The sequence below is a fragment of the Anguilla rostrata genome, chromosome 8 (genome assembly GCF_018555375.3).
Source record: "Anguilla rostrata isolate EN2019 chromosome 8, ASM1855537v3, whole genome shotgun sequence".
Classification (NCBI taxonomy): domain Eukaryota; kingdom Metazoa; phylum Chordata; class Actinopteri; order Anguilliformes; family Anguillidae; genus Anguilla; species Anguilla rostrata.
The window spans coordinates 26515900-26541257 of NC_057940.1; the positions used below are offsets into that span (position 1 = coordinate 26515900).

Consider the following 25358-nt stretch of genomic DNA (forward strand, 5'->3'; position numbering starts at 1 on the left):
CAATTGCCCGTTTCTGAATTCTGATGTGTGTGGGCAAATTGCATGTGAACTTTGAGAATTAGATTCTGCTAGCCGGTAATGAGCGCTGATGAAAATGACATCACCGCAGGTCAAGTTCCACATGTGAGGAACATCTGCTGAAGTGGTGGCTGAGTGGCCGTGGGCCTCTAATGAAGGTTCTGATGCTGGATTTAGATGGATTTTTAATTATGCGGCACGAAACCTATTGGTTGAGAGGTTCTCATCCTTCTCCAGCCTTCTCCAACCGTCCCTTGCATGGTCTCCTGTACAGTCTTGCTCTCCCCTCTCTCTCTCTCTCCCTCTTTGCACTAATAGCTCTTTTGTGTACAAGAGCATTTGAAGAGGCCTATGTGCCTGGCCTAAATAGGCCATGTTGCCATGGATACCCTTGCACTCTGGATGGCTGACCTTTGACCTATTTTTTTCTTTTTTTTTTAAGTTGTGAATGAGAGTGCAGGATGAGCAGTTAGGTCACAATGGAGACCTAGCAAGCTGAGGGGCTAACCCTGTCGCAGTCACTTAACTTCACCCGTTTATGTACTAATGGACACTTACAATGCGGTAGCCATTAGCAGATGCAAGTGTCATATCAGGAGCCACAACGGTCAGCATGTAACCCCCCCACCCATGTAACCTGTGTATAGGTTTGTGTTCACATTTAACAGGGGATTTTCTCCCTTTAGCAACATGGTTTTTGATACAGTTTAGGTTACTTGTAATCACAAAGGGGCTCCATTTTGGACAGCAGAAGAAAAATGCACTCATGAACTCAAATTTACAAATACTCAAAGGTTTTCTGGTTATTTTGGTTATTTTTTAGTGTGAGCTGTATGGCTTTGTTACACATCAAAATCAAGAATAGAAATTTCCTGTTTGTCTAATGATTGAATACATATTTGCACCAAAGTACTTTTTATTTCTATTTCTGCCCAGTTGTCATGTCTTACAAGGCTGTTAAAGCCCAATACGTTTGGTAGAATAATGCATTTTTTGTAATTGGGCAGGACAGATATGGACGGTAGTCAGCGCACTTAAAGAAGAAAAAAAAAAAAAAAAACATTAAAATTTCTAGACTTGCTATGCTGCAAACAAGTTGTTTAGCCAAGTCAAACATGCCTACGCACCAGAGCTAACAACACTAATGTACTGGTGCTGACTTGCTGGAATGGGCTAGAATAGATCGTCCTGAGGTTTCCCAGTTAACATCAAGAGGGAGCATTTGTTCGCTGCTCCGGACCCAGCTCTGTGTGAAGCACTGATTGGGACTGCCCTTAAACACGCGGCGCGTCCTCCTCTGAGTGTAATGGCACACTGCTCCTTTTTCAGGGGGTTAACTCGAGGCATCTATTTAGGCGGACGAGTCAATTCACTCGACGCGAGGGAAACGTACAGAGGTGAAATGCACTGGCACTGCTGTTGTTTATGTCAAACACTATTAAAACTTTGTGATTATAACAATGAACACTTTAATATGATTGTTTTCGAGGCTTGAGATTGGTAATATCTGCCAGACGATTCATATTTTTGTTGTAGGCGTTTTTAATTGTACGCTAAGGGGTTCTTAGTGAGATGCTATAGTCAGACACCATAACTTTTCACCCCTTCAGTTTCAGGTCGTGCATTTTCTTAATCATAATTGTTAGTAATCCGCTGACATTTTTGGCATATTTGAATTTGAAAATAAATAACTGGTATTTTTTCTGAACATGGGGTCAACTCAGAACATGTTTGCTGTGCTGCTTCAGAGGAGTTGGAAAGGGTTTTTTTTAAAGATAAGTTTTAACTCTGAAAGTTGTTTTTGCATACAACTTCCTGTGAAAGGAATCCACACAATTGTAGACAGGATAAAGGGATCTTTTTCCTGCTTCAACTATTTCTGTTAACGTTGGCAGGAATGCAGCCTGCACTACTCAAAAAAAACAAAAAAAACACCCTAGTTCTCTCCCCACCAATTAATTACTAATTAGCACAATGAGGGCTATCGTTTGCTTAAGAATTGTTTGTGTAATTACCCACAACGCACATAAACAATGGGTCCGAATTCAAGCTCACAGACAGGGTGGGAGTACTTACTGAAATTGCTTTTGCCCCGAAGGCTGATAATTGTATCTCCTGCATGGGCCAGCGAGAGGTGTCAATGGCTCGCATAAGTAGGTGAAATAAAACACACGAACAATGGGGGGAGCTCCCATGCAAGAATTTCTAAACCCATTGTCTGCGGTTGCTGTTCGTATGGTGAGAGGATCATTAACACGTCCACCTACGGCAAACTGTGTGGCCCATTTGTTTTTAGCAGGGGGCCCTAAAGAAAGCAAGAGGGAGGGCTTCGCTCCGAGTCGGGTGATTGACATTATCTGCTGGGCCCGCTCCACGGAGACATTCCTGTAGACCTGTTCTGGGAGGGGGATGTGACAATGTGGTGTTTGTGACCCGTCAAGGTCCCCCCCTCCAACCCCCACAAAAAAAAAAAAACATTGCAGAGAGATTTAAATCTTAGATAAAATGAGCATGAATGCAAATAGTCTATATTTCTTTCTCCAAGTATTTTGGGCCATTGTGTTTTTTCCCCTGTAATTTTGTGATACATATGTATGTTTGCTATGCGAACGAAGGTAATTGGAATGTAAATAAAGAGCTGTTAAGTGCAGATTGTGGACTTTGAGTGGCTGCCTGCCTGCTCTCTTTGTGTCACATTTATTTAACACGCAGCCTGCTCTACTTCTTTGTACTTGCTCCCTAAAAAATAGACTGGTAACTCCTGTGGTCTTATGACCTGTCTGTCTGCTGGTTTCTATTCTGTGTGACAAAGATGAAGTATATTTTTGTTAGTTTTTTTATTTATGTATTATTTTTTAAAAGAAGTTTATTTGCTGGGAGCAGGGCGTGCGTTCCTCGGTCCCTTTGGCAGAGCCGGTGACTTACTTCGACAACAAATGTCCCAACATCTGCCCGTCTGAGATGGGCCCATGCAGGCTGGCAGGCTGGCGCCACTCTGCGGGGATGACAAAGACGCTTGGCCATGTTTTCCTGTTGCTCCATGAAAGAAATTAAACAATTAGAAGCAAACACTGGCAGCCAGTGTGCCCCTGAGCATTTTCTGTATTCTCTCTGCTCAAAAACCAAAGGGCTTCATTTCTGTCTTTTTTTATTTGGGGGGTATTTCTGAAGAGACTTTGCCACCTTTGTTTCATTTGTGCCTGGCCTTAATTGCTCACCCTTCTGATGTTAATTATGAAATCTGGAGTGCAGAGGGAGTTTGGAAGACTTTAACACACTGGAACGGAACGGTTTTCGAAAAGTAGAGCAGATAGTTTCAAAAAAAACTTCCAAGTGTACTTTCTTTGCTGCCTACTTTGCAACTTGCCTGGCGTACTGTACCGCATTGCCCATTAGATCCGTCTCTGTGCGGAAACACTGGCCCCGCTCCTCTTCAGAGCCATGCCAGCCTACTCGTATTTATTTCAAAAAGAAATGAAATGCACCTGCAGAACATTACGGGGCAGCCATATCTCATTAAGGCTTTCTGCAACGCTTTGCTGCAGGAGTGGGCTGGAGTGAACACCCCCAAACAGGGTCATTCCCAAAATGCGTTGTTTCTGGCCGAGAGCGCTTCTCAAATTCCGATTCCCTTTTGTTTTTTTTTTCGTCGTCCCCCCCCCCCCGCCCCCCGTGTGTCGGAAATTAATTTTGCTGACCAGAGCTTTGCCGTTCGGACGTGCGTCTACTTTGTGCCAATTTGCAGACAGTTTAATAGGGCATATCCTTGCTACAAGCCAACTTGCTTCGTTTGGATCAACCTAGCATCTTGAGAACTCGGTGTAGATGGAAGAGCTTAACAGACTTGGAGAAAATTATTCAAGGTGGCTATAAATTAAATTTACTCTTTATTTATTTATTTATAACGGTATTGTTCCCATTGACTGTTTTTCTCACAGATGCCTTGTTTGCAGACTATTAACTTTCAGAAGTGATTAGTAACATGCTTTTTTAAATCTAAATATTTTTGTCATCTGTCATGACTTGCATCAGAGAGCATGTGTACGGTAGGAAGAAATCTAGAACACTATGTCTTAGTTGTTTGAACAAACTCCACAGGGGGGCAGAGGTTGCTCCACTTGTAATTCTACACCAGTGGACTTTTAAAGTTCTTCAGTTATGTTTTGTGGTTTGACCAAAGATGCACGCTGATGCTGGTCCATCATTTTTATGTGTGTTGAAAGAAAAGACTCAATTGCAGATTGTTACTGCAACTAGGGGGTTATGTGTAGTAGTATTATTTTTTTCACTCCGCAAAACATATTGCAAAGCATCTGCTGCAAGTATTATGATTTTCACATGCGATTCCACTGTGGCCCCCTTCCCCAGACCCCCGTCTGTTTATTTTGGCTGCTCTCCTTCCGTGTCTCCTGAAACTTGCTGGCCCCCACACTCCACTGGCTCTCCCACTGTGTGTGTGTGTGTGTGTGTGTGTGTGTGCGCGCACGCATGCGTGTGTGTGTGTGCGTGTGCATGTGCGTAAGCGAGATGGGGTGATTGGTTGCGATGGGACAGGATTGGTTTTTCTTGTTTGGGGTGGGGGGGTAGGGGTGTCAGTTTGACTGTGTTGTTTTGGGGTGTTTTAACCAGACTGTTCATGGAGCACAGTACCAATTATAAAATAGAAGACTCAGAAAGTGCTTGGGGGCATGTGCCAAAATCCCGACAGGAGCTGTCAGACAAGGGACAGGGAGTGCTGGGGGGGGGTAAGTGCAGTGGGTAGAGTCTCCCCAGTGCTCACAAAAGCCCGTGTGGAAGGACCCTCATGATTGACATAGATTAGACAGTGAAATCTGTTATTTTGCAGAAAGCAGGATTTACCAGGCAGTGTACACAGAGCAGAGCAGGGTTTGAATGGACGACCAGCGGCCTCAATGACCACGGCCTGCTGACAGCTGTATGGACACAGGCCCAGTGGCTTCCTCTCCTGATTCAGCCCTTGGGCTGGCTGTTAAAAATGAAGAGGAATGATGCAAACTTCAAGAATTCCCCCTCTTTAGATGGGACTTGGGGGCCTTGCCCAACCCCCCCCCTCCTTTCAATGCTCTGTTGGCCCCCCAGCTGTCAGGAAACAATACCCTCTGCCTGCTCCGACAAACTCGTTCCTGAAAATGTTTTTTTCCCCTCTCGTTTTCCCCTCTACTATAATGTCTTTTCCATTTTTAACCCGCAGTCATCCAAACTTCCTTCCTCCCAACAAACTCACAGTGATGAATGAAGCTTTAAAAATCCAGCCCTGTGCAAATCATTATTAACCCTTGGTAAACTTGGATAGATTTTTTTTTTTCATTGTCAGGGCAGTTTTTGCAGACGTTTTTTTTTTTCTTCTTCTTTTGTAACATTCCTGAACGTTTTGGTGTACAGTTGTAACTCTTGGTTTGTTTCCGAATAAACTACCCGAATGTACAGTGGTCTGAGTTCAGTCCATGGGAAACGCATTTTTATTTTGTGCATTAAGCATAAATCAGGTGTGCTGCAGGTCTAGATCCACACAAAGAAATTTATTATTATTTTTTAAATTACTGGTGGTGTTTAGGAAGACAGACTGGTGAAGCTGCAGCAGCGTAGTGTGGAGCTGAGGTGTGAAACTATAAAATGGCCCCTAGGAAATGGTGTGTGTAGGGAACAGCCGACCCCTGTGACAGCTCAGCAGAACACTGATATTGGGAAACAGGAAATGATGTGCTTGCCAGACCAGCAGCAAAGGGAGCTGGGAGAAAAGCTAATGCGCTGATGAGGCCCAGCCTCTGCAGGTGGAACAGATTATTCACTGACATTATGAAGCCTCATCTAACCTAACCATGCTGTCATTATGGCTCTTTGCTCTGGTGATTTTTGCCACTTTTGCCAGCCCTGCGGTCATATGTAGCTATTCTTATTTCAGTTGGAAGCTTCAGTTCACAAACACGATAACTGCTTAACCTGCTCACTCAGCTCGTATATGAATACGATACGCGATTTTGGTGCGTTTGCGTTTTCGCGTACGTGTGTTTGACTAGGGAAGCTTAACAAAAGCTGTTAAATTAATTTTAAATCCTAGGGTTTTATAGAAAAAAAATAGCCTGTGCGCATGAAAATCTGATATATCTGGTGTTTAACTGATACACATACCAGATGGCTGAACTCTGCACTGGAGCACCAGTAATGGGAGTCAAGAAAAACGAAAAAGCCCATTTTACAAATTGTTGCTTTTAGCAGAGAAAACTAGCCATTCAGCGCAAGATCTCCCAGTCCATGGAGAACAGGCCTGAGTGAAGCTGAGAATAGTGACCTAACTCTTGAAAACTCCAGAGAATGGCCATGTTTAAAAATTTTTTTTTTTAGAAATTTGCTTGCGCACACCCATGAAACGGCTGTTGATAACATCTACAGTGAGGGTGGGGGGGGAGAGAGGAGAAAAAAGCAGATTAGTATGGCGTGGGTCAAAAGGCCAATGTAATTCACCAGGGTGCCATTGGTTAGACGAGTCCCTCCCCTCCCTCCCCCCCCCCACCCCCACCTTCCCACTCTCCCAGAGCTTGATGGGACTTCCTCCCAGCTGTCTCCAGGATGGGCGCCCACAGCTGGGCCTTCGCTGCGCTACATTCCCCGACAAACCCCGATTTCACAGTCCCCCCCCCCACAACCTCTGGAACCCCCGTCCCACTCCCACAGCACAGACTCACAGGCGTACAGGTGGCGGAGAGCTGCTGTCAGACTTATGGCTCTCCGCTGACTTTTACGGTTTCGTATTTATGACCTTCTCCTTCTGCTCCATAATAGAAAAATCTTATTTTCAGGGAATTGACTGTGCACGCATTTTAGTGACTCCCTAAGTGTGAAGCAGAGAATTATTTATTTGAGATGAGTGACTGGATGACCCAGCGATGTTAGCATGCAGAGTAGAATTTATCTTGGAAGGGAAAAAAGGACACCTGTGATTTTTAAAATTTTTTTATTCAACTGACAGTCACCCCAAAGCTAAAAATGGCTGCCGCAAATGCATAGTCCTTACTGGTGCCATTCTACCGTCAGTGGCTACCAGTTCAAATCTAAGTTAAGTGGACAAGCCTGTTTTGTGATCAGTGAGCATTTTGTCATCCAGCATACCTCTGTAGTACAAACAAGGCAAGTACATGTTGTTGTGCAGTGAGCAGCATCAGCACACTAAATCGCTCAAACCAGCTTCAGTCTACTTTACTCTACCTCTAGTGACTAAAGACAGATGTCACCATTGCAGAATTAGTCATAGTTTAAGTTGTGGTAATAGCCACAGCCTACCTGTAGTCCCATAAATATCAATGACTCTTGCCGTATTTTGCTCCCTTGTACACTTTTCATTACAATAGCAAATAGGTTGTGGTGTTAATTAGCCTATTTTTCACTGGGGAGCAACCGTGCTCCTTTCTGTTTGTTAAATAGTGCGTATCGTTATTTTCTGGTTCACACAATGATGTCAGAGTCGAGGTTCACAGGAATTGCATTTGCCCAGATTCCAGATTTATTTAAATTTTTGTTTTCTTGAATGCAGAGCGCTTCATGCTTTGTTCCCAGAGCTCATCTCCGTGTTTTGTGTGCAGTTTATTTTTACTCCCTCGAGTCACAGACGGCTGTGTTGTGTCTGTTCTCCGTGTCCCGCCGTCTCTGCGGAGTCGCTCATTGCGTTCGCTCTTCGCTCCGCAGTACCTGCAGATGAAATGGCCGCTGCTGGACGTTCCAGGAACAGCCGGTCTGAAGGACTCCAGATCGCCCACTCCAGGACACCTGGTGAGTGCGCCGTCTCTGCTGCTCGCCTTTGGCTCCTGTCACTCAACACTCAAAGCCCCCCCCCCCCCAACCCCTCTGGTTCCTGTCACTCAAACCTCCCCCCCCCAACCCCTTTGGTTTCTGTCACACACCGCACCCCCCCCCCCCCTAAAAAAATGTCACTATGATCCTGAAGGACACAGTACCTTATGCAGGCTTCGGAGGCATAAAATATTAATAGCTTGTCCTGTACATCGATTTGTTCTTGCCACAGTCTTGTTTTGTTTCCGTCTCCCGCCATTTGTCCAACTGACCCTTTAAATTTCCCTGTTTTTAAATGGCAGCTAACAGGACTTCCCCATGTGCACGAACACGCATGGTTTTATCTCTGCCTTATCAGCACTCCTCCTGTGGCAAAACAGTACCTGACTTTTCCGCGGTGTCGCTTGGCCAGGGTTCGGTCAGGTCATTCAAACATGCGACGGGGTGCCGTGGGGACAGGAGCAGATTAGCCCGTTTGAGTTTTGAGATCCCGCAGACTGAGGAAGTTAGCCGCAAGATTTACGTAGCATGCTGATTAGGTCTATATTATGCCCGCCTGCCTGGGGGGGGAGAAGTTAATGTTTTATTTTTTTTGGGGGGTTTGGAACAACGGCGACCGGGGCTCGCAGTCGTCCCTGAATGGATTAGCGACCGCCGCGATGTGACTCCTGACCTTTGGTACCCCGTCCAGACACCGCGGCGGAGAACCTTCCGGGACTCACCCCGAGCGGCCACTTATCCACTCGGGAAGCGCAGTTTTTCGCGGCGGGCGTTTGTCGCGGTCTCGTAAACACAATGACCCGCCTTGACAAAGTGATCATTGAGCGCGGCGGAGGGAGCCCGGTTCCAGCAGGGGGGGGGGGTGGTCGGGGGGCTTCTCGCCCAAGGGATTCCTGGGTGGCTGTGTAGGTCACTTCAGTCTCAATCGGAATCCAATTAAAGCCGTTTTATTACAATGAGCGCCGACCTCGCCGTGACCCTCTCCGCACACCAAACGTTTGTCCTCGGGACACAGCTCTCCCTGTGCCACGGTTTGGCCTCGAGGATGGGCTTCTTTTATTTTATTTACTTAATATATAACATTATGAAATGCATGTACCCTGCATTGTGGGTTCTGTGAAAAAAATTGGAATACGCAGAGAGGGGGTTAATAGCAATTAAATTAGGGGGAAATGAATGGGGTATTGAGGAGTCGATGTGAATGTTTGAGTCCGACTTTCACACACCGCCAGTAAAAAGCCCTGAGGGGTGGGCTGTTCTTCCCCAGAGCCGGGCGGCCTGACCGCGGCCGTGGAAGCCTGCCTGTTGGGCCCTCCCGCCTCCCGCCTCCCGCCTCCCACCCCCTTTGTTAGGGGCAGGCGGGACGGCGGCCATGCCTCGAACCCCCATTCTCCTTCCGTCTCAACAGAACGGGCCAGCCTGATTTCCCCATTTCCCCGCGTTGCGGAGTTAGGAGACCCCTTCCTGCAGGCCTGCACTAATGAGGGCGGGGGGGGGGGGGATGGGGCGGGGGGGGGGAGTGGGTGGGCGTGCGCCGGGACGCAGGGATTACCGCTCAGGGCCCCATGAAGGCAGAGAGGGGGCCTAATGGGTGGGGGCCGGGGGGGAAAGGACAGGGCATACTTACAATAGGTGCTTTTCGTATTCGTGCAATAATTTGGATTTCTTTCGCAGGGTCATGAATTACTGAATATTTATGATGGCTAGCATGCAGTCAGTTCTGCAAGCAGTTTTTATTGGACATTGATTTCTGTGTGGACGGATAAATACATAAACTCACTCACTCATTTTTTTCATTTTCCCTTATTTCGTAAGTGATATTTTCACCATTTTTGTTTTAAAGATTTTTTTAAAACTCCATCTTTGGTGAGGTGCAGTTGATGCTGTTTTGCACCATGTGGAGTAGCACCTCACTTGGTTAGTAGTGAGCAATGTTCAAAAACCAGTTGCTAGGCCGGACTTCTAGAAGCGAATCGAGTTGTTCATCTGATTTCTTATCGTTGGAAACACCAAGGGGGACAGACTAAAACGCGCCGTTATTATTATGCCCGGGCTCTCTGCCGTTTCTCTTCCTCCTCGGTTTGTGGAAATGGAAACGGAAGGTTCTGGAACGGGGAAAAAGAGAAAAGCGCTGGATGCAGAAGGCCTCGCGGAAGCCCGTCCTGTCGCTGTGCAGATTGGGTCCATAAGGCCTGTATGCTAATTAGCTGAGCCGGCTCAGTCCGAGCCTCTCAATTATTCAGGAGACAGGTTTGTTTAGCATTCTGTTGGCATTGCTTTGGGTGGTATGTGAGTGTTGGGGTGGGTGTTGGGGGGTGGAGAAGGGGGGTTGGGGAGTAGGGAAGGCGAGCGAGCCTGTCAGTGCCCGCACACCCCCCCCCCCCCATCCCCTCATCTAAGCCCTGCGTTCAGAGTGCTGCCTCACCATGAATAATACATCAAAGGCAGCGCGGGGGCAGGTGATGCATTGTGGGAGACTCAGCCTTGTCAGTCCATCAGTAGCGCCCGTGTTGGACTCGCAGGGCTGCTGCAGTCTGGATCTTCAAACGCTCCGACGCATCTGCTCCACGCTAATAGAATCTTCAGACACGACTAATTGAGTCTGATCACCGAGCGCCGCTGCACTCCGACTGGGGTTCTGCTCTCCCTCCGCCATTCCGCTCATCCAGATTCGCCGAATCGGTTGCCCTCGTCTCCGACGGCGCGGCGTCTCTTTCCGACAGCCTTTAATTCCGCGTTGTTTCAAGTTATCTTACGAGCATTTGCTTTTTGGATCTGGTGAAAGTGTTATTTGTATTGGAAAAACAGACGGGTGAATTTTACATCTATTTGTTTTTCCCTCTATGGGTTGTTGCCAACACGCTTGTCTACATATGCCGTGAACGTAAGATGCCTGTTACCTTGGGAGACTGGAATACAAAGTTCTGCAATTAAAGCGAGTGCAGTATTTGATATTCTGCAGTCTTTCCTATGACATACCTGGGAGTAGTGCAGCCCCTACGAATACATATGTACAGACACCCTTTTAATAATGTATTAAAATATGTTTCACAAGTAGCTCATTTCTGTATAGCTCGGAGCCTGAAAATCAAAACATTGTCCACTCATGTTCCACCCCTGTTCTAATGTGGAAAGAGATGGAGTGGATCCCTTCTCTATGTAAAAATAGTTTGTTCATGTTAAGACGCTGATGCCAGTGTCTATACACGTCCTCCTTGCATTCACGTTTCCCTTCAGCGTATTAATTATTTGAATTCCACTGGCATTTATCTTCATTTTTTAGTTAGAAGGTACTTTTTTTTTTTCCTTCTTCCTTTGGGGGAGAAGTGAACTGTGAAAAGCGTGCCGCAGGTGAAGTGCAGGAATTTTCCACGGGGCTTCTTCCTCTACGGGGAGCGCGTTGGCGATGGCTGTTGCTCCGCTGCCTGTGTTTGCTCCGTCTGGGGTGTGACTGACGGAGGTGGCGGTGCGGAGACCTGTCCTTTTGTGCGGTTTTCACCCACGCGACGCTTCGCTGCGCTGCGCCCGGCCAGAAGGCCCGAGGATGGATACGGGGCGTCCGCGCTGCGTACGGCGCTCGCTCCTCTTCCTCGCTCCGTTTCCTCGCTACGCCCCCTTCTTTGTCCGCCAGTTGCGCTGTTGTGTTTGACCAAGGCGAGCCGGTCCGCGGCTCTCCAAGACCACCGCCCCTTTTGTTTGGTTTGTTCCTGTGGCTGTCAGCAGTTTTTGGGCCTGTTTGGCTCCAAGCTGCGAGTTCTCTGCCACCCCGGCTGTAGTTTCGGGAGACTGACAGAAGTGAAACATTGCTGTAAAAAGCGGTGACCTCTGCTGGGACCGGGGCAGTGGTTTGACATGCCTGTCTGGTTGGAGGGCTGTACCAAGGGCTGTTTCACATCTGTCAGTTCGCGAAAAGAAGAACCTGCAAACCACCCATTACCAGAGCAGATAACGCATAAAGTTTCATCAGTGTCATGCTGGAGACCAGTGGTCGTGACTGCACTGTGTCCTGAGCACAGCTGTGAATTTGGACCGGGTTAAACTTCCCAGCGAGGTGTGCTGACGAGTTCGGAATTGAACCCCCCCTCCCTCCCCACCATTTGACAGGACTTGAAGGAATTTGTGCTGCACTATCAAGTTTAATCATTTAGACAAGGAACTTGTAATGTTCCTTCAGCAAACAGGCTCATAACTCATTCTTGTAAATCAAATTACAAAAATTACGGATGTCACCAAATTGCCAGTTAAACGGTTTGACTTTATGGGCCTGAAGATGGACAGAAATGCGGTTGGCATTCCAGAGATGGCTCATTACTTAGCCGTCCATTACGGTTGACTGTGCGCAGGTCTTTCTGGGGGTATGTCGGTCCCAAGCCTTTTTTTCCCACATTTCTGTGAGAGGACCTTTGGCTGGAATTCCTCCAAGAGCTGCCTGCGTTGCGTCACACATCGAACCCGCCAGAGCTCTTCAGGAAATCAAAGGCCTGGAGGAGCGCAGGCAGCATATTGATACGTGGCTCGATTTAGAAATGGCAGAGAGCTCGCCCGAGAGCCGTCGAAGCGAGGGATTTTGCAGGGCGGGAAGTTCTGGACCCACTGCACCTCCAGAACCTCTGCCCCCCTCTTCCCTTATCCTTGTTCTCACAGATTTGCTCTGCGTTGACCCTGAGGGCCTTCCCTACCCCTTGTGACTGCTAAATAAGGCCGGTGCAGTCAGCGTAGAAACTTAACAAATGGAGAGAGCCTAGAGAATAATGGAGGAATTTTAGTCCAGGCGTCACAATGGACTTAACTAGGATTAGGAGATGAGATGCTTCTTCTGTCTCTTAAAAAAAAGCAAAAAGAAAGAAAGGGAACCCAAAATCCCTACAATGTGTTGTTCAGTGCCCTGGCACCTCGTTATAGTAGTGTTTTTTTTTTTTTGTCGTCTCCCCACTTTAACACTTTCTGCACGATTTAACTGATGACAGTTGCATGGCTGCTTTTCTGAATGTAACTATTTAGACTGGTTGGTAGAGTTTTTTTTTTAAGTTCTGTTTTACAGTCACTGAAACACAATATGACTTTGGCACATTCTTCTTATAATCAGTGTCTTAAAGTGTCAGTGGAATCATCTTGATCTACTTTGTGGTTTGTGAGCTGGTAGGTGTGTCACTGGTGTCATTTCACAAATGAGATACAACCAAATTCCTCATCAACTATTTTTTTCATTTGGCTTTTTCTTTTCTGGAATCACATTGGCAGTGTGTGTGTGTGCGTGTGTTTGTGTGTGTGTGTGCGTGCGTGTGGGTGTGGGGGGTGTGGAGTGGGGGGTGTTGGCAGGACACTAAGAATCACTTCTTCATAATGAATGACTGGTTAACCTGCGGGACAAAGCCTTCAGCGCGAGAGACGCGGTCAGCCCTCCTTTGCGTCCGGTTCCTGTTGGGGTTGACAAACAAGGCTCAGGTTTCTCCGGCATACCGCGGATTCTTTTCAGCCTTTTCCTGGAGTTTCAGAAAAGGCTCGCTTCTCCTCCCACCCAGAAGCGATCGTGTAGCAGAGAAGGCACACAAAGCTCGGAGGGTTACGCAGTTTGTTCTGAGCTCTCTTACCCATGGGCTGTTTGTCTAGTAATTCAACTCAGATGTGGGGAATCCAAAAACATGTTTGCTTGAATGAAATCCACCCCCTCCGTCCACACTGGCCAAGGACCGTGCTTTTCTTAGCTGTGTTCCAAGTTTAGCGGCCTAGCGTGGTACGGGCACTTCTTGCCTCTGTCAGGTAAAATGGCTCCACAGATGGGCACCTTGTGCACATACTGGCTTAGCGTGTTCCTGTTATTTTTCACCTTCCTGTAACCATGTCCATTTTTGCCTTATATCGCCCAGGTTAGCTGGGACGAGCAGACATTGTGGGGCATTTCTGTGTTGGTCCAGCTTTCCTGTCTCCTGGCTCGATTTAAAGAATGTGATTTCTGTTCACACAGCACAGAGTTTGTCTGGGTCCAAACCCCCAAACTGCTAAATGCCTAAAGTGTGTGCCTGTGCCTAAAACATGAAGTTTACATTTCTCATGACACCAGGTATCTGATGGTATAAGCTCATTGTTTAGGTACATATAGGTTATTTGTAGAACGTCGGTGAGAAAGTGATTCGAATTGGCAATATGTTCATTTGCAATTTAATGTTCCTTTCTGCCTGCCACATGCCGCCCCCCCGGCCGCACTGGTAAATGTAATGGAGTGTGTGTCAGTTAGGAGTAGTCCATCTTGGCCGGCTAAATTAAAGGACTTGTTTTTATCTGGCAGGGATTTGAACAGGCCTCCACATGATCTCATTGATTTAGTGGTCTAGAAGGCTGGTTTCTCACAACATGGTAGCTGACCCGTTGTTGTAAATGCACTATTCTGTGTGAGGTCATTCTCTGTCATTCTCCAGTGTTCAGACCAGATATTCAAACTAAAATGTATTTTTCTCCCTCTTACTGTTCCTCACCTTCATAACTAGAAATTCTAATAATAATATTAATGACAATAATAATAATAATAACAATAATAATAATAATTATTATAATAACATGCTTTCATTGCCATAACCTCATAGCTAATTTTAGTAATGGTATGAAATTATGAATTGGAACACTTCACATTTACGTCAGATGATGCATGATTGATTTCACTGAAAAGTCTTTACTGCACGCCAGCTTTCTTTTGGTAATGAGTATTTTTTTTAGTTGTTTCCATATCTTGCCCCAATAGTCAGGATGGAAGTTGCAACCTGACTTCAGAACCTCAGTCCCCACATTGTCAGTAATGCCAGAGCCATGGGATCAGGGCTAAAGGGCGCCCGCTATCTCCGAAATCTCCGTCCCCAACGCGGCTCGCTTAGCTCCCGCACAGCAACAGGTACTGCTCTCTGGCCCCCAGCGGCCCGTCCGTCTGGCCCCCAGCAGCGGGGCCGGGCTGGCAGGCTCGGTCCGCCGGTCGGGTGCGAGTGTGAGCTCGCAGGCTTAGCTAAACGGGCCGTGTTGACTCTGCCCTGCGTCCTGCCAGCCGGGCCGCCGGCCCCGCGATTGGCTGAGCCGGGAGGAATGCTGCTCACCACATTGTTTGTTCACGCTCCAGTGGTCTGTACGGCCAGATGAGGTGACCAGTCAAAAAAAGAGTGTGAGTTATCACGGTCTCTCTCTCTCTCCCTCCCTCTCTTTCTGTGCTCTCTTCCCCTCTGTAAACAAGGAGGACCAACAAATGTAGGCTGTAAGGATGTTTTTTTTAAATATTTGAAGGTATTTTTAAGCATTTGAAAACACAGAAGTGGTAAGTAGTGTTGAAATATTCTTGTGTTTGTTCTACAGCAAATTGACTTGCTGTTCGGGGGCATTGTTTGACTTGCACGAAATGTAGCTTTTTTCCCTATTTTTTTATTTTTTATTTTTTCAAAAGCTGGTTGAAATTCTTCAGCGCGGCGTGCCAAAATTTGTTATCAATCCCCAGCATCAGTTCGGTGTTAACACGCGAGCAGTGTATTCCAGGGTTATTAATTATTGACAACTTCAATTTCCAATTCTCACTGAAGTGCTGCCCAAAATGTCTTGGCATCCAGGTCTGAGGGTCTGGAAACAGGGGCGCGCTGCAGTATCTATAATGCAGTGAATATTTTCTACCTTCGCACGGCCGGGGTTGAAGCGCTGAACCTTGTGGCACAAAACCCCTAATGTTTTAACCCCCACAGGAAACCGGCGGGGTTTTTTTTCTTTCCCCCCCCCCCTGCAGTAGGGTCTTTGTAGGAACAATTTCTCCGGCTCTTTCCGTGTCCTTCCCTCTTGCTGAGCCCCGTTATTATTACAGTTACTATTTAATGATTGAATGCAAACATTAGAGCGAAATAAAGTTTGCATGGCATCGAAAAGGGGAGAAATGGGGCTGCAGTTGTGTGTCGGGTAGAAGCACGCGAGAGATTTGGAACAATTTGGGCAGCATGGACCGGGTGCCCAGGACCGCTCAATACAAACCTTGTTCCTTCGCAGAAAACGCCGTGGTTAGAGGAGAGGAGGAGAGGTCGAACGCGCTTGCCTGGGAAGGAGTTGGGCTGGGGGTGGGGTGGTGAGGGGCGGGGGTTGGGGGGGGGGGGGGGTTAGACTCAAGGAACAAGACTCCATTCTCCCCCGGCCCTCCCATGTGACAGGCCGGTCCAACAAGCGGCCCATTCAGCGGGACTGCCAGGGGAAATAAGCGCGGCGCTGGACGCAGCCTAATGAAAGCAGAGACGCTGGTTATTATTGCTATCATCATCAGCCCGGGCAGGTCTGCGAGCGGCACTTGAGCCCCGGTTTTTTGGGCGAAGGCGCACTCCTGGCACTCCCCGCCACCGTTAAAATAGCTGGAATAACAATGCGGCGGCTTCAGGAAAACAGGGCAGCTTTAACCCCTCTGGTGCCAGGCAGGTGTGCCCCAGCTGCGGTTCCCTCTTTCCCCCGCTAGTTAGCGAAATCGCTTTCCCAGATTGGCATAGTTTAATAGTTTTCTGTTTTGTTTTGTTTTTTTTTTCAGTTTGTTTTTAAATTTTTTAATTTTCTTATGGAAAATCTGTGTGTGGTGCTGTGTGACAACCTGTGGCATGTTCAAAAACACAGACCAGTTGATTGATTTCCTCCTGTAGGACTGGACCTTTGGCCCCCTTTCGTGTGAGATGGTACTGAGGTAGTAATGCATAGTTGATGATAGTGCTCTAGTGGAACGGAACAGTTGTTGGTAGATTGGTCGAAGTGGTCCTGTGTTTTGTTTGGGGGTGTTTTCTCAAAGCTGCGATTCCTGGCTCTGAGGCGCAGTTGTTTTGTCCTTTGGGCTGAACAAACAGTTCTCTCCTCGAGCAATGGGCAGTAATAGTCTTGGCAGGGTTGCTGTTTTTTTTTTTTCTTTTCCCGTTTTTTTTTTGGGAAGTTCATTGGTGGCTGTCCAGATTGCATCATAAGGCCCGTCACACGCACGGCCGTATGTTGTTTACCAGAGATAGCGGCGGCCGTGGCTAGTCCAAGGCCCGGGCCGTGCCTCCATTAAGGCTCTACCGGTGGAAGTGCCGAGGCAGAGGTGCCGACGTCTGGCTCGGCCAAGCCTGCAGGGCTCTTTGGCAGCCTCGCCGGGGCTCTGGGCGTGTCGGCAGACCTGTTTGCTCTCGGCCACCTCTGCCAACTGTGCAACTGGTGTTTATTTCCAGGCAGAGCAAGGGCAAACGAGCACATCTGCCATTCAGCACTCGAAAGGATTGTTCCATCACACCCATTAGATTCCATTGAGGAATGGTACTGCTTTGCTTTGCTAATACTTTGGGGGATGAGTTTTTTTTCCCGAGGGAGTAAATGGGGATGGATGGCCATGAACTGGCCGTGAAATTGTACTGGTTTTGCTGTAGAATTTTGATCTTTCTCCGTCATATCCTTACCCTTAATCCTAAAATCTCCCACCTCCTTCCCTCCTGCAGTCCAACAAGGTCCCCGTTGTGCAGCACGCCCACCACGTGCATCCGCTGACCCCCCTCATCACCTACAGCAACGAACGCTTCTCCCCCGGGACCCCCCCTTCGCACCTGTCCCCGGAGATCCTCGACCCAAAGACAGGTACACGCCCCCCCCTTCCCAGCACTCCACCGCCCGTCAGCCAATCCCCCCGTGTCGCTGAGAGTCTGACCGCCGCCCCTCTGCCCCCTGCAGGCATCCCGCGGACGCCCCACCCCTCGGAGCTGTCGCCGTACTACCCCCTCTCTCCAGGCGCCGTCGGGCAGATCCCACACCCCTTGGGCTGGCTGGTTCCACAGTAAGTCTTTTTTTTTTTTTTTCCCTCTCCCCCCTGTGCGTACATGCATGTGTGTTTGTGTGTGTGCGTGAGCACATGCGCGTATGTGTGTGTTTCTATTAGTACATATTTTGTGTGCGTTAAAGTGATTGAAAATGGATTTGAATCAATAGTCGACTAATTTTAACTGGTATGTGAAGGTACCTCGGTCCATATGTCTGTTTATTATTATTTTTTATTGTCACGTAAACCCATGAAGTATGTACTACTCAGAAATACATACTACACAGTTCAGGAAGCTTACTTGGAGGCTGTTGGGAGGGGGGGGTGGGACGAAAAAAAGAATTATTATCCAAGAAAATGAGCGTTATGTGTTTTGCCACGGCGCTGAAAATCGATTGCGACGGCGCTGTTCTGCAGGCGCGAGAGTGCGGTTGACGAGAGGTCGATCAGCGTCGGCGCGTTGCGCGTCTAATGTGTTTGCGATACGCTTCTCACTGCTGCCTCCTCGCTCCCAGGCAGGGCCAGCACATGTACTCCATCCCTCCGGGGGGGTTCCGCCACCCCTATCCTGCGCTCGCCATGAATGCGTCCATGTCCAGGTGAGTGTCTCCCCCCCTGCTTCTCTCCCGTTTGTCAGTTGGGTCGGTTCAGTCTCACTTAAAAAACTTCTTGTGTGTGGTGCCTCTTCTGGTTGTCCGAGTGCCTGGCATTTTTCCACGGTTGTGGACTTCCACAAGTACTTTGTTTGGTGTGAGCTGATTTGTCACATTACGTCCCAGCTCTTGTTTAGATGACCCTTAAACAAAATGTGCACAAGTACGTGAATCTGCAACGACCGTTGTAAGCCTTCTTCAGTGTTGCCGTAGTATATTTGGAGCTGTATTTTTGGTGGGGTGGTGGGGGGGAACTTCAAACATTCTGAGTTTAATAGGACTTCTAACCATGAGCATGTTCAGCAAGAGAACAGATTTTGGCATGAATACAAAGAAGGTCTCTTTGCTCTCCGAAGAGAATGGAGAGAGAGACCATCAGCATTCTAAAGTGGCTTCGCACATCCAGGGGTAACCCTGAAAACCTCTCGCTATTCCCTCTTTGAGTAAATGAAACCGTGTTGGATTAAAGATGTGAAAGTCTCTGATCTGCGCTTGAGCCAGGATGCTGAGCCGCTCCGCTCCACGCACGGAGAAGAAAGCCTTCGCCATCGATCGGGAGGAATCGAAACCTCACCTAAAACCGACACCTTCCTCCGATCTAATTGAGCTTCCTGCGCCGCTCTCGAAAATGGAGAAACGCTACGGTTTGAAAGTTTGTACCGAGCCTTCCGGTTGCGTGCGCGAGATGAAATATTAACGGCGGCCTTCGCGTAGCCCGGCGCGGGCGTTTATCCGCTCGACGGGCGCCGTAGCGTAGCCCGCGCGGCTCGTCTCTGCGTTCCCGCGACTACAACCCCCCCCCCCGCGCGAGCGCGTCACGGATTTTTTCCGTCCTGCCCTTTGTGTCAACGCTCCTCGCTTAGAAGTCTTCAGATCTGCTATCCCACGTGGCGTAAGCTGGCACGCTAGCAGCACGTTCCAGCGCAGTTCCTGCTCACGCTTCACCAATATTAATTCCATTGTGTTCAAAGAAGACAGTCGGAAGGAAAGGGGAATTGATGGGGGTGGGGAGGGGGGGGTGGGGGAGAAGGGACTCTTTTCTCCCTTTTTAAACTCGGGAGGAAAAGAGAGAGCTGCCTCTCGTCTCCCAGCGGAGCGAGAACTGCCTTGTCAGCCCATTGCCGGCTTCAAAACAAATCATTTTAAAAGCTCTAATTGATCATAATTGCACCTCTTTGCATGTTTCTTTCCCTCTTGAAAAATCAGTTGCAAGAGTGATTATATTTGGGGTTCTTTTTTTTTTTTTTTCTTTTGCTTTTTTTTTTTTTTTTTTTTGCTGTTGTTGTTGGTTCTTGTTCCCATTCTGCGCGAGACTCTTTATGGACGCAGCTGTTTCCATTTTAATGAGAAATCTGTCGTTTTCCTGCCTTTGACTCAAGAATTAATATAAGCGGAGGAAAAGGACTACAATCGTGTGCTGAGAATTTATAAAGGAGGGGTGGATACCACAACTCCATCCCTTCCCCTGTTCTCGGATCTAGAATAGTTATGTGCATCAGAACTATTGATGAAATGCCACATGCTTATGAGAAAATGAGGGTACAAGTAAGTAAGGGTTTTACCCTTTTTTCTGCCCAATTTGGAATACCCGATCATGAGCGTCACCCCACGAGGCTGCCAGCCACAGTTGGCAGTGACATGGTCTGTTTTTGATACTTGACCATGGGTCCCGTCCACACAGGAGAAGGGTGCCTTAACCTGATGAGGCACCCAGCACCCCCTCCAGAGGAATGTTTCTGGGGAGTCAGAGGCCCCAGCGTGCTTACGACCAACAGAAACGCACCTTCATTTGCTATTCTGTTTCATGGCACTGTTTTATCTCACCCATCATGGCAGGCAGGTTTTTTTTTTATTTGATATTAAACCAGCGAAGGAAAAGTTGGATTCTTGCATGGAAATATGGATTGTGGAGAAGCAAGGAACTTTGCATTTTTTCCCCATTAAGTGACTGTGCTCCATTGTACTAGACCTTGGAGAAAGGGAAAATTTGCATCGTCAGGTTTCCTTCATGCTGGGGGCTGTGTGAAATGCTCTGCGGCTCGAAGCGGGGGGCGAGAGTACCGGGCTCAATTGTCAGGTCCCCATTACCATGGCAACAACACGATTCGTCATTTTCTTATGGGTTGCGAAAAAAAGGCCCTTGGAAATCATTATTTGAACAAAATTTTAATGGATCCAGTCCTCTTTAGAACTGAACACTATTTTTCGTGTTTAATTTGTTTCTAGACCAGGGTTGCCCAGTCGTGGGTGCAGGTTTTTGTTTTAGCCCAGCAATAAGACACCGGACTCTGTGTTTCTAAACAAAAACCTGCACCCACATCAGCCCTTTTAAGGTAAGGTTGGATTAGACACCCCTGTTGTAGAGGGAGTGGGAAATCCAATGGACATTTTCAAGTGACAGTTTTTATTTAATACAAAAGAGCAAAAGAAGAGAACAAGAGGCTCTGAGCGGATATCTAACAGTGAAACGTTTGTGCTTTAGCCTGGTGTCCAGCCGGTTTTCGCCACACATGGTGCCCCACCACCCCCACGGGCTGCACCAGACCGGCATCCCTCACCCTGCCATCGTCTCGCCTGCCATCAAGCAGGAGCCCAACAACGACGGCGGCGGCGGCTCCATCGTGCACTCGTGAGTATCCCATCAGCCCCCCCGCTTCGCTCCGCCACTTTGCCCTTGGACAGGACCCGCAGTGACCAGCTCTCTTCAGTCAGTACCTTCAGATAAAATGAAGTTGGTCTGAATCAGTAGGGTACTGTCAACAAGGGGCCTTTGTGGCATTTCCTGACCCCAAAGTCTTCTGTTTTTTCCACAGGAAGTCCCCAGGACCGGCCAAGAAGGAGGAAGACAAGAGGCCCCACATCAAGAAGCCACTGAACGCCTTCATGCTGTACATGAAGGAGATGCGGGCCAAGGTGGTGGCTGAGTGCACCCTGAAGGAGAGTGCCGCCATCAACCAGATCCTGGGCAGGAGGGTGAGTACACAGCACCAGGGTGGCGTGAGAGAAAGCGACTGTGTGTGTCCGTCTCTCTGTGACTGTCGGTCTGTGTGCGTGCCTGTGCGTGCCTGTGTTTGTTCATGACGCTGTGCATTCCCGGTGAACTGTGACATTCTCTGATGCCGTTTGTGTTGACAGTGGCACTCGCTATCGCGCGAGGAGCAGGCCAAGTACTACGAGCTGGCAAGGAAGGAGAGGCAGCTGCATTCCCAGCTATACCCCGGCTGGTCGGCACGAGATAACTACGTAAGTGACACGTCCAGTAGGCCATCGCACAGACACGTCCTGCTTTGCTTAAGCCACCCAGAGCACAGATAGCTCGAGTGCACCCATCTGAAACGTGTCGTTGTAAACCACGTGTGATATCTCCTCAGTAACTAGAGCCTGGAACCGTCATGTTCCTTTGGTTTCACTATGATAGTGGTCTTAGTGTAGTGTGACTCATCCCTGTCTGTTCTCATTTGATGTGTACAGGGAAAGAGGAAAAAGAGGAAGAGGGACAATAAGACTGATTCCACGCCAGAAGGTAAGGCGGCCATTTTCTTTCTGCCCTTACACTGAAGATACACAGCCAATCCCCTTCTGAGAGAAGTCAGACATCAGACAGGGATTTACAGCTGCAATTAATTCAGGATTCGGATACAGGAAACTGAGCATGGAAGGATTCAACGACCAGATTAATGTACTAATGTACAGAAAATGTTTTCTCAATTGTTTTCCTTATGTACCTCTTCTAAATCTCTGTCTCTCTTGCTTAACTTTTTCCCGCCTTACTAACCCCACCACTCCTCTGCACTTCTGACAAGCAGCGTATGAGGTTCAGTGTTAACAGTGGCAGGTATGTCTGCCGTTCTGGGTTCCTGACAGAGGACATTTTGGCACCAGCGCCAGGCCACAGTCTTTTTTTGGTTATTGTAAAATGACACTTATTTTTCCACAGCCATTTCATCTGGTTTTACTTTCCTCCACAGTGGTCTTTTTGAGAATGCTTTTTTATGTGTAATAGGGCTTTGCCTGCGAGTATCATTTTGAATGTGGCTGTTTGTCCGTGCTAATGCCTAGATTCGTGATTCTGTGTGTGCTGCCTTAAAACAGGATCTGTATTACTTGCATCTCCATTACTGTGTTACACAGTTCATTTCGAGACTTAATTCATCTGCCTACAGATTGTTTTAAGCTCTGTTTCTGTGTGCAGTAGTGTTCCCCATCTCCTCTACTGACACGCAGTATTTTATTTGGTTCATTTCTCGTTTGTCATCCGCTAGACGAATTGTGGGACGTGCTTTTTGACTGCTTTCCCCTGACCTTCCCGTTCATCCCCGTGCAGGGGTGTCATCTTCACCGCTGTTAACCTTTTCTAATTCCCCTTTTGTCGTTCCAGACTTCTCCTCGCGGAATAAGAAGCAATGCGTGCAGTACCTTCCGTCCGAGAAGATGTGCGACAGCCCCGCCTCCTCTCACGGCAGCATGCTGGACTCCCCGGCCACGCCCTCGGCCGCCCTGGCCTCCCCGGCCGCGCCTGCCGCCACCCACTCGGAGCAGGCCCAGCCCCTGTCCCTCACCACCAAGCCCGAGGGTCGCTCACACCACCACTTCCCCCTGCCGGGCAAACCTTCTGGATCCTCTTCCTCCTCCTCCACATCTTCCGCCTCCTCCCAGCCCAGCATCTCCCTTTCCATTGGCTCCTCGGGCAGCCAGTCTGCGCCGATTCTCTCTCGGCCAATCCCCTTCACCTCCCTGCACCCTTCCATGCTGTCCCCGCCCACCTCTTTCCATCAGGCAGCTCTGCATTCCCATCATGCTTTGTTCCAATCGCAGCCACTGTCCTTGGTTACCAAATCAACTGACTAAGTAAAAATGAGCAATTCTCTCTTTTTTTTCTTTCTATTATGCTGTATATTGCTTTTTACCTTTTATAGATATTAGATCAAGTTTTTTTAAATGATGAAAAGGAAAAAAAAATATTATTGGTCAATATTTGACCACCACCTCTTTTTTGCTTCTCTCTATGAAACAAAATGTATTTTTTTGTAAAGTTTACTGCAGAACTGGTTTCTTTTCTCAATGCATTTATCCAATGTGCTACTTGTATAAAAGAACAAATGTATAAAAGGTTTCTTTTTAAAAAACAAAACAAAAAAACCCTCTGTCTTTTTAGTTTAAATACCTCTTTTAATGTTAGTTTGACATTTTATTTCCAGTACTGGCCAACCTTCTTTATCCCCAAGAACTACCCCCCACCCTCCTCAATCTTAAGTGTGAGACTTCCCTTGAGATATGATAAATAAACCTTAAAATTGTTTCTTAAAAGCCTCGTTCTCTGTCTGTGTATGGGAAATTAAATATGAAATGCGACATTGAAGCTGGTTGGCCTGCTCTCCGTGTGTTCTGTTGAGAGCTGGTTTATTTACGATACAGCAGAGGTCAAAGGTCATCAGGCTTGTTCAAGTTTGTGGAAGACTAGCTTTTTAAAAAAAAAAACTGTCAAGGTTTGGATGCAACAATCGAAGCTTGGCTCATTCAAAACATCAAAAATAAACGTGTTTGATTGAATTAACATTATTTGCGGCCTCATTTGCATTTAATATACAACTTCTCGAGCATCATGCTGTCCGTTACATTACTGACTTTGTAGCATTATTAAATAAAGTTTTGGTTGCTGAAGGTGACACATCAATGACGAAGTTCATACATTATTTTTTGGGAGAACTTTAATTTGTTCATTCATTAGCTTACTACAAACTAGACCAAGAATTGAATAATGAATAAAATAGCATTTTGTTCTTTAGACAATTTAACCTTTACCAAGACATTTCCTTTATTGTTGTCTGAATAGATGAGGCATATCAATGAGCAGAAATGAGCAGTTTAATAAATGAAGTGACTAGGAGACTGAGTATTAGTCATGCTTATACAGTTAAAGAATAAAAAAAAAGAAACCTTTGGTATGTTTTGAAAAGTTCCCCTTTGCATTTGTGGTATCACTTCCCCTGTTTCTATTGCAGTGTCTCTCCAGCAAATGATGTGTCCAGAGTCTCTGCTTCATTAGGTCTGGGTGTTGGGGAACAGCCGCAGGCGTTCGGCCTTCCTGCAGCTGCTCAGTCCTCCTTTAAATTATTATCAGCCGGGAGACAGAGTAGAGCAAGGAAAATCCCCGCCTTATATTTCCCAGGGTAACAGTTTTTGGGCAATTCCTGTGTAGTGATGTCACAAATCAAAAATTGTTGGAGATTCTGAAGCTAGTATAATTAATCATCTCTGGGACCAGAACATTATACACTCTGTGTTCCTACTTTGTTACGGAGGCTATCAAAATCGGTAACTTTTTTGATATTTTTGATATGTTATGATTTATTTATTACTTCCTGCCAACCTTTTTTTAAGCAGGTGTCAGCATGTTTGTCTAGGACTAAATTCTTAGAGGCATAAGGAACACAATATACTTTTTGCAAGATAGAAATGCCGAAGAAGGCATCTGGGTAAATGCATGCTGGGGATACAGTGTTTGCAGTTCACAAATATGTTGGATCCCATTTATATATTAAGTGCTTTTGAAAGTAGTGTGTATCCTTTAGCTGGCGTATTTACTATTTGTGATAAACCATCAGACCTTAAGTACACTATTTACTTGTGTGTTTACTCTGTAGTCTCTGTAGTACTTAGTTTTGTCAGCTGATTTGTTTTTTAAAGGTCAGTAGAAGTTCATTGTATCGTACTTTAAATATTTTTTGCTGCTAAAAGAACGTTGGAGTGGGAACCAAAGGTACTCCTCTTAATAAAGAGATAATTCTAGTTATGCATTCGCTGTAAGGGAGGGAGTGTACGTGTTTGAGAAGTATTACAACTCAATCTTTAATGGGATGAATTTAGGCAAACCACACTGGAAACTAAAACGCTGTGCCAGGATATCAAAATCTGGAGCCAAAAATACACACGAATGAAGAAAAAAAAATAGACATCTGTTCCTTTCTGGAATGCAGAGTCCCAGAACAACGACCAAAAAAAAGAAAAAAAAGCAGGTCAAAACCCCCACCTCTTTATACACACACACACACACACACACACAGAGGCAAACCCCTCCCCCCAATTTTATTGCATCTTTATTTGCTGTTTGG

General features: G+C 47.1%; 1 protein-coding gene across 1 annotated transcript in view; it reads left to right on the forward strand.

Moving 5' to 3' along the window:
• The window catches only part of tcf7l1b (transcription factor 7 like 1b), a 45129-nt gene extending 21576 nt beyond the window's left edge, over nt 1-23553 (forward strand). Inside the window, exons 4-12 of the mRNA XM_064347414.1 lie at nt 7720-7803; nt 17280-17415; nt 17509-17611; nt 18109-18192; nt 20729-20875; nt 21060-21219; nt 21382-21489; nt 21718-21769; nt 22625-23553. Of these exons, the coding sequence (XP_064203484.1) occupies nt 7720-7803; nt 17280-17415; nt 17509-17611; nt 18109-18192; nt 20729-20875; nt 21060-21219; nt 21382-21489; nt 21718-21769; nt 22625-23094 (1344 nt within the window). The 3' untranslated portion in view covers nt 23095-23553. The remainder of the gene's footprint in view (nt 1-7719; nt 7804-17279; nt 17416-17508; nt 17612-18108; nt 18193-20728; nt 20876-21059; nt 21220-21381; nt 21490-21717; nt 21770-22624) is intronic.
• The last annotated feature ends 1805 nt before the right edge of the window (nt 23554-25358 follow it).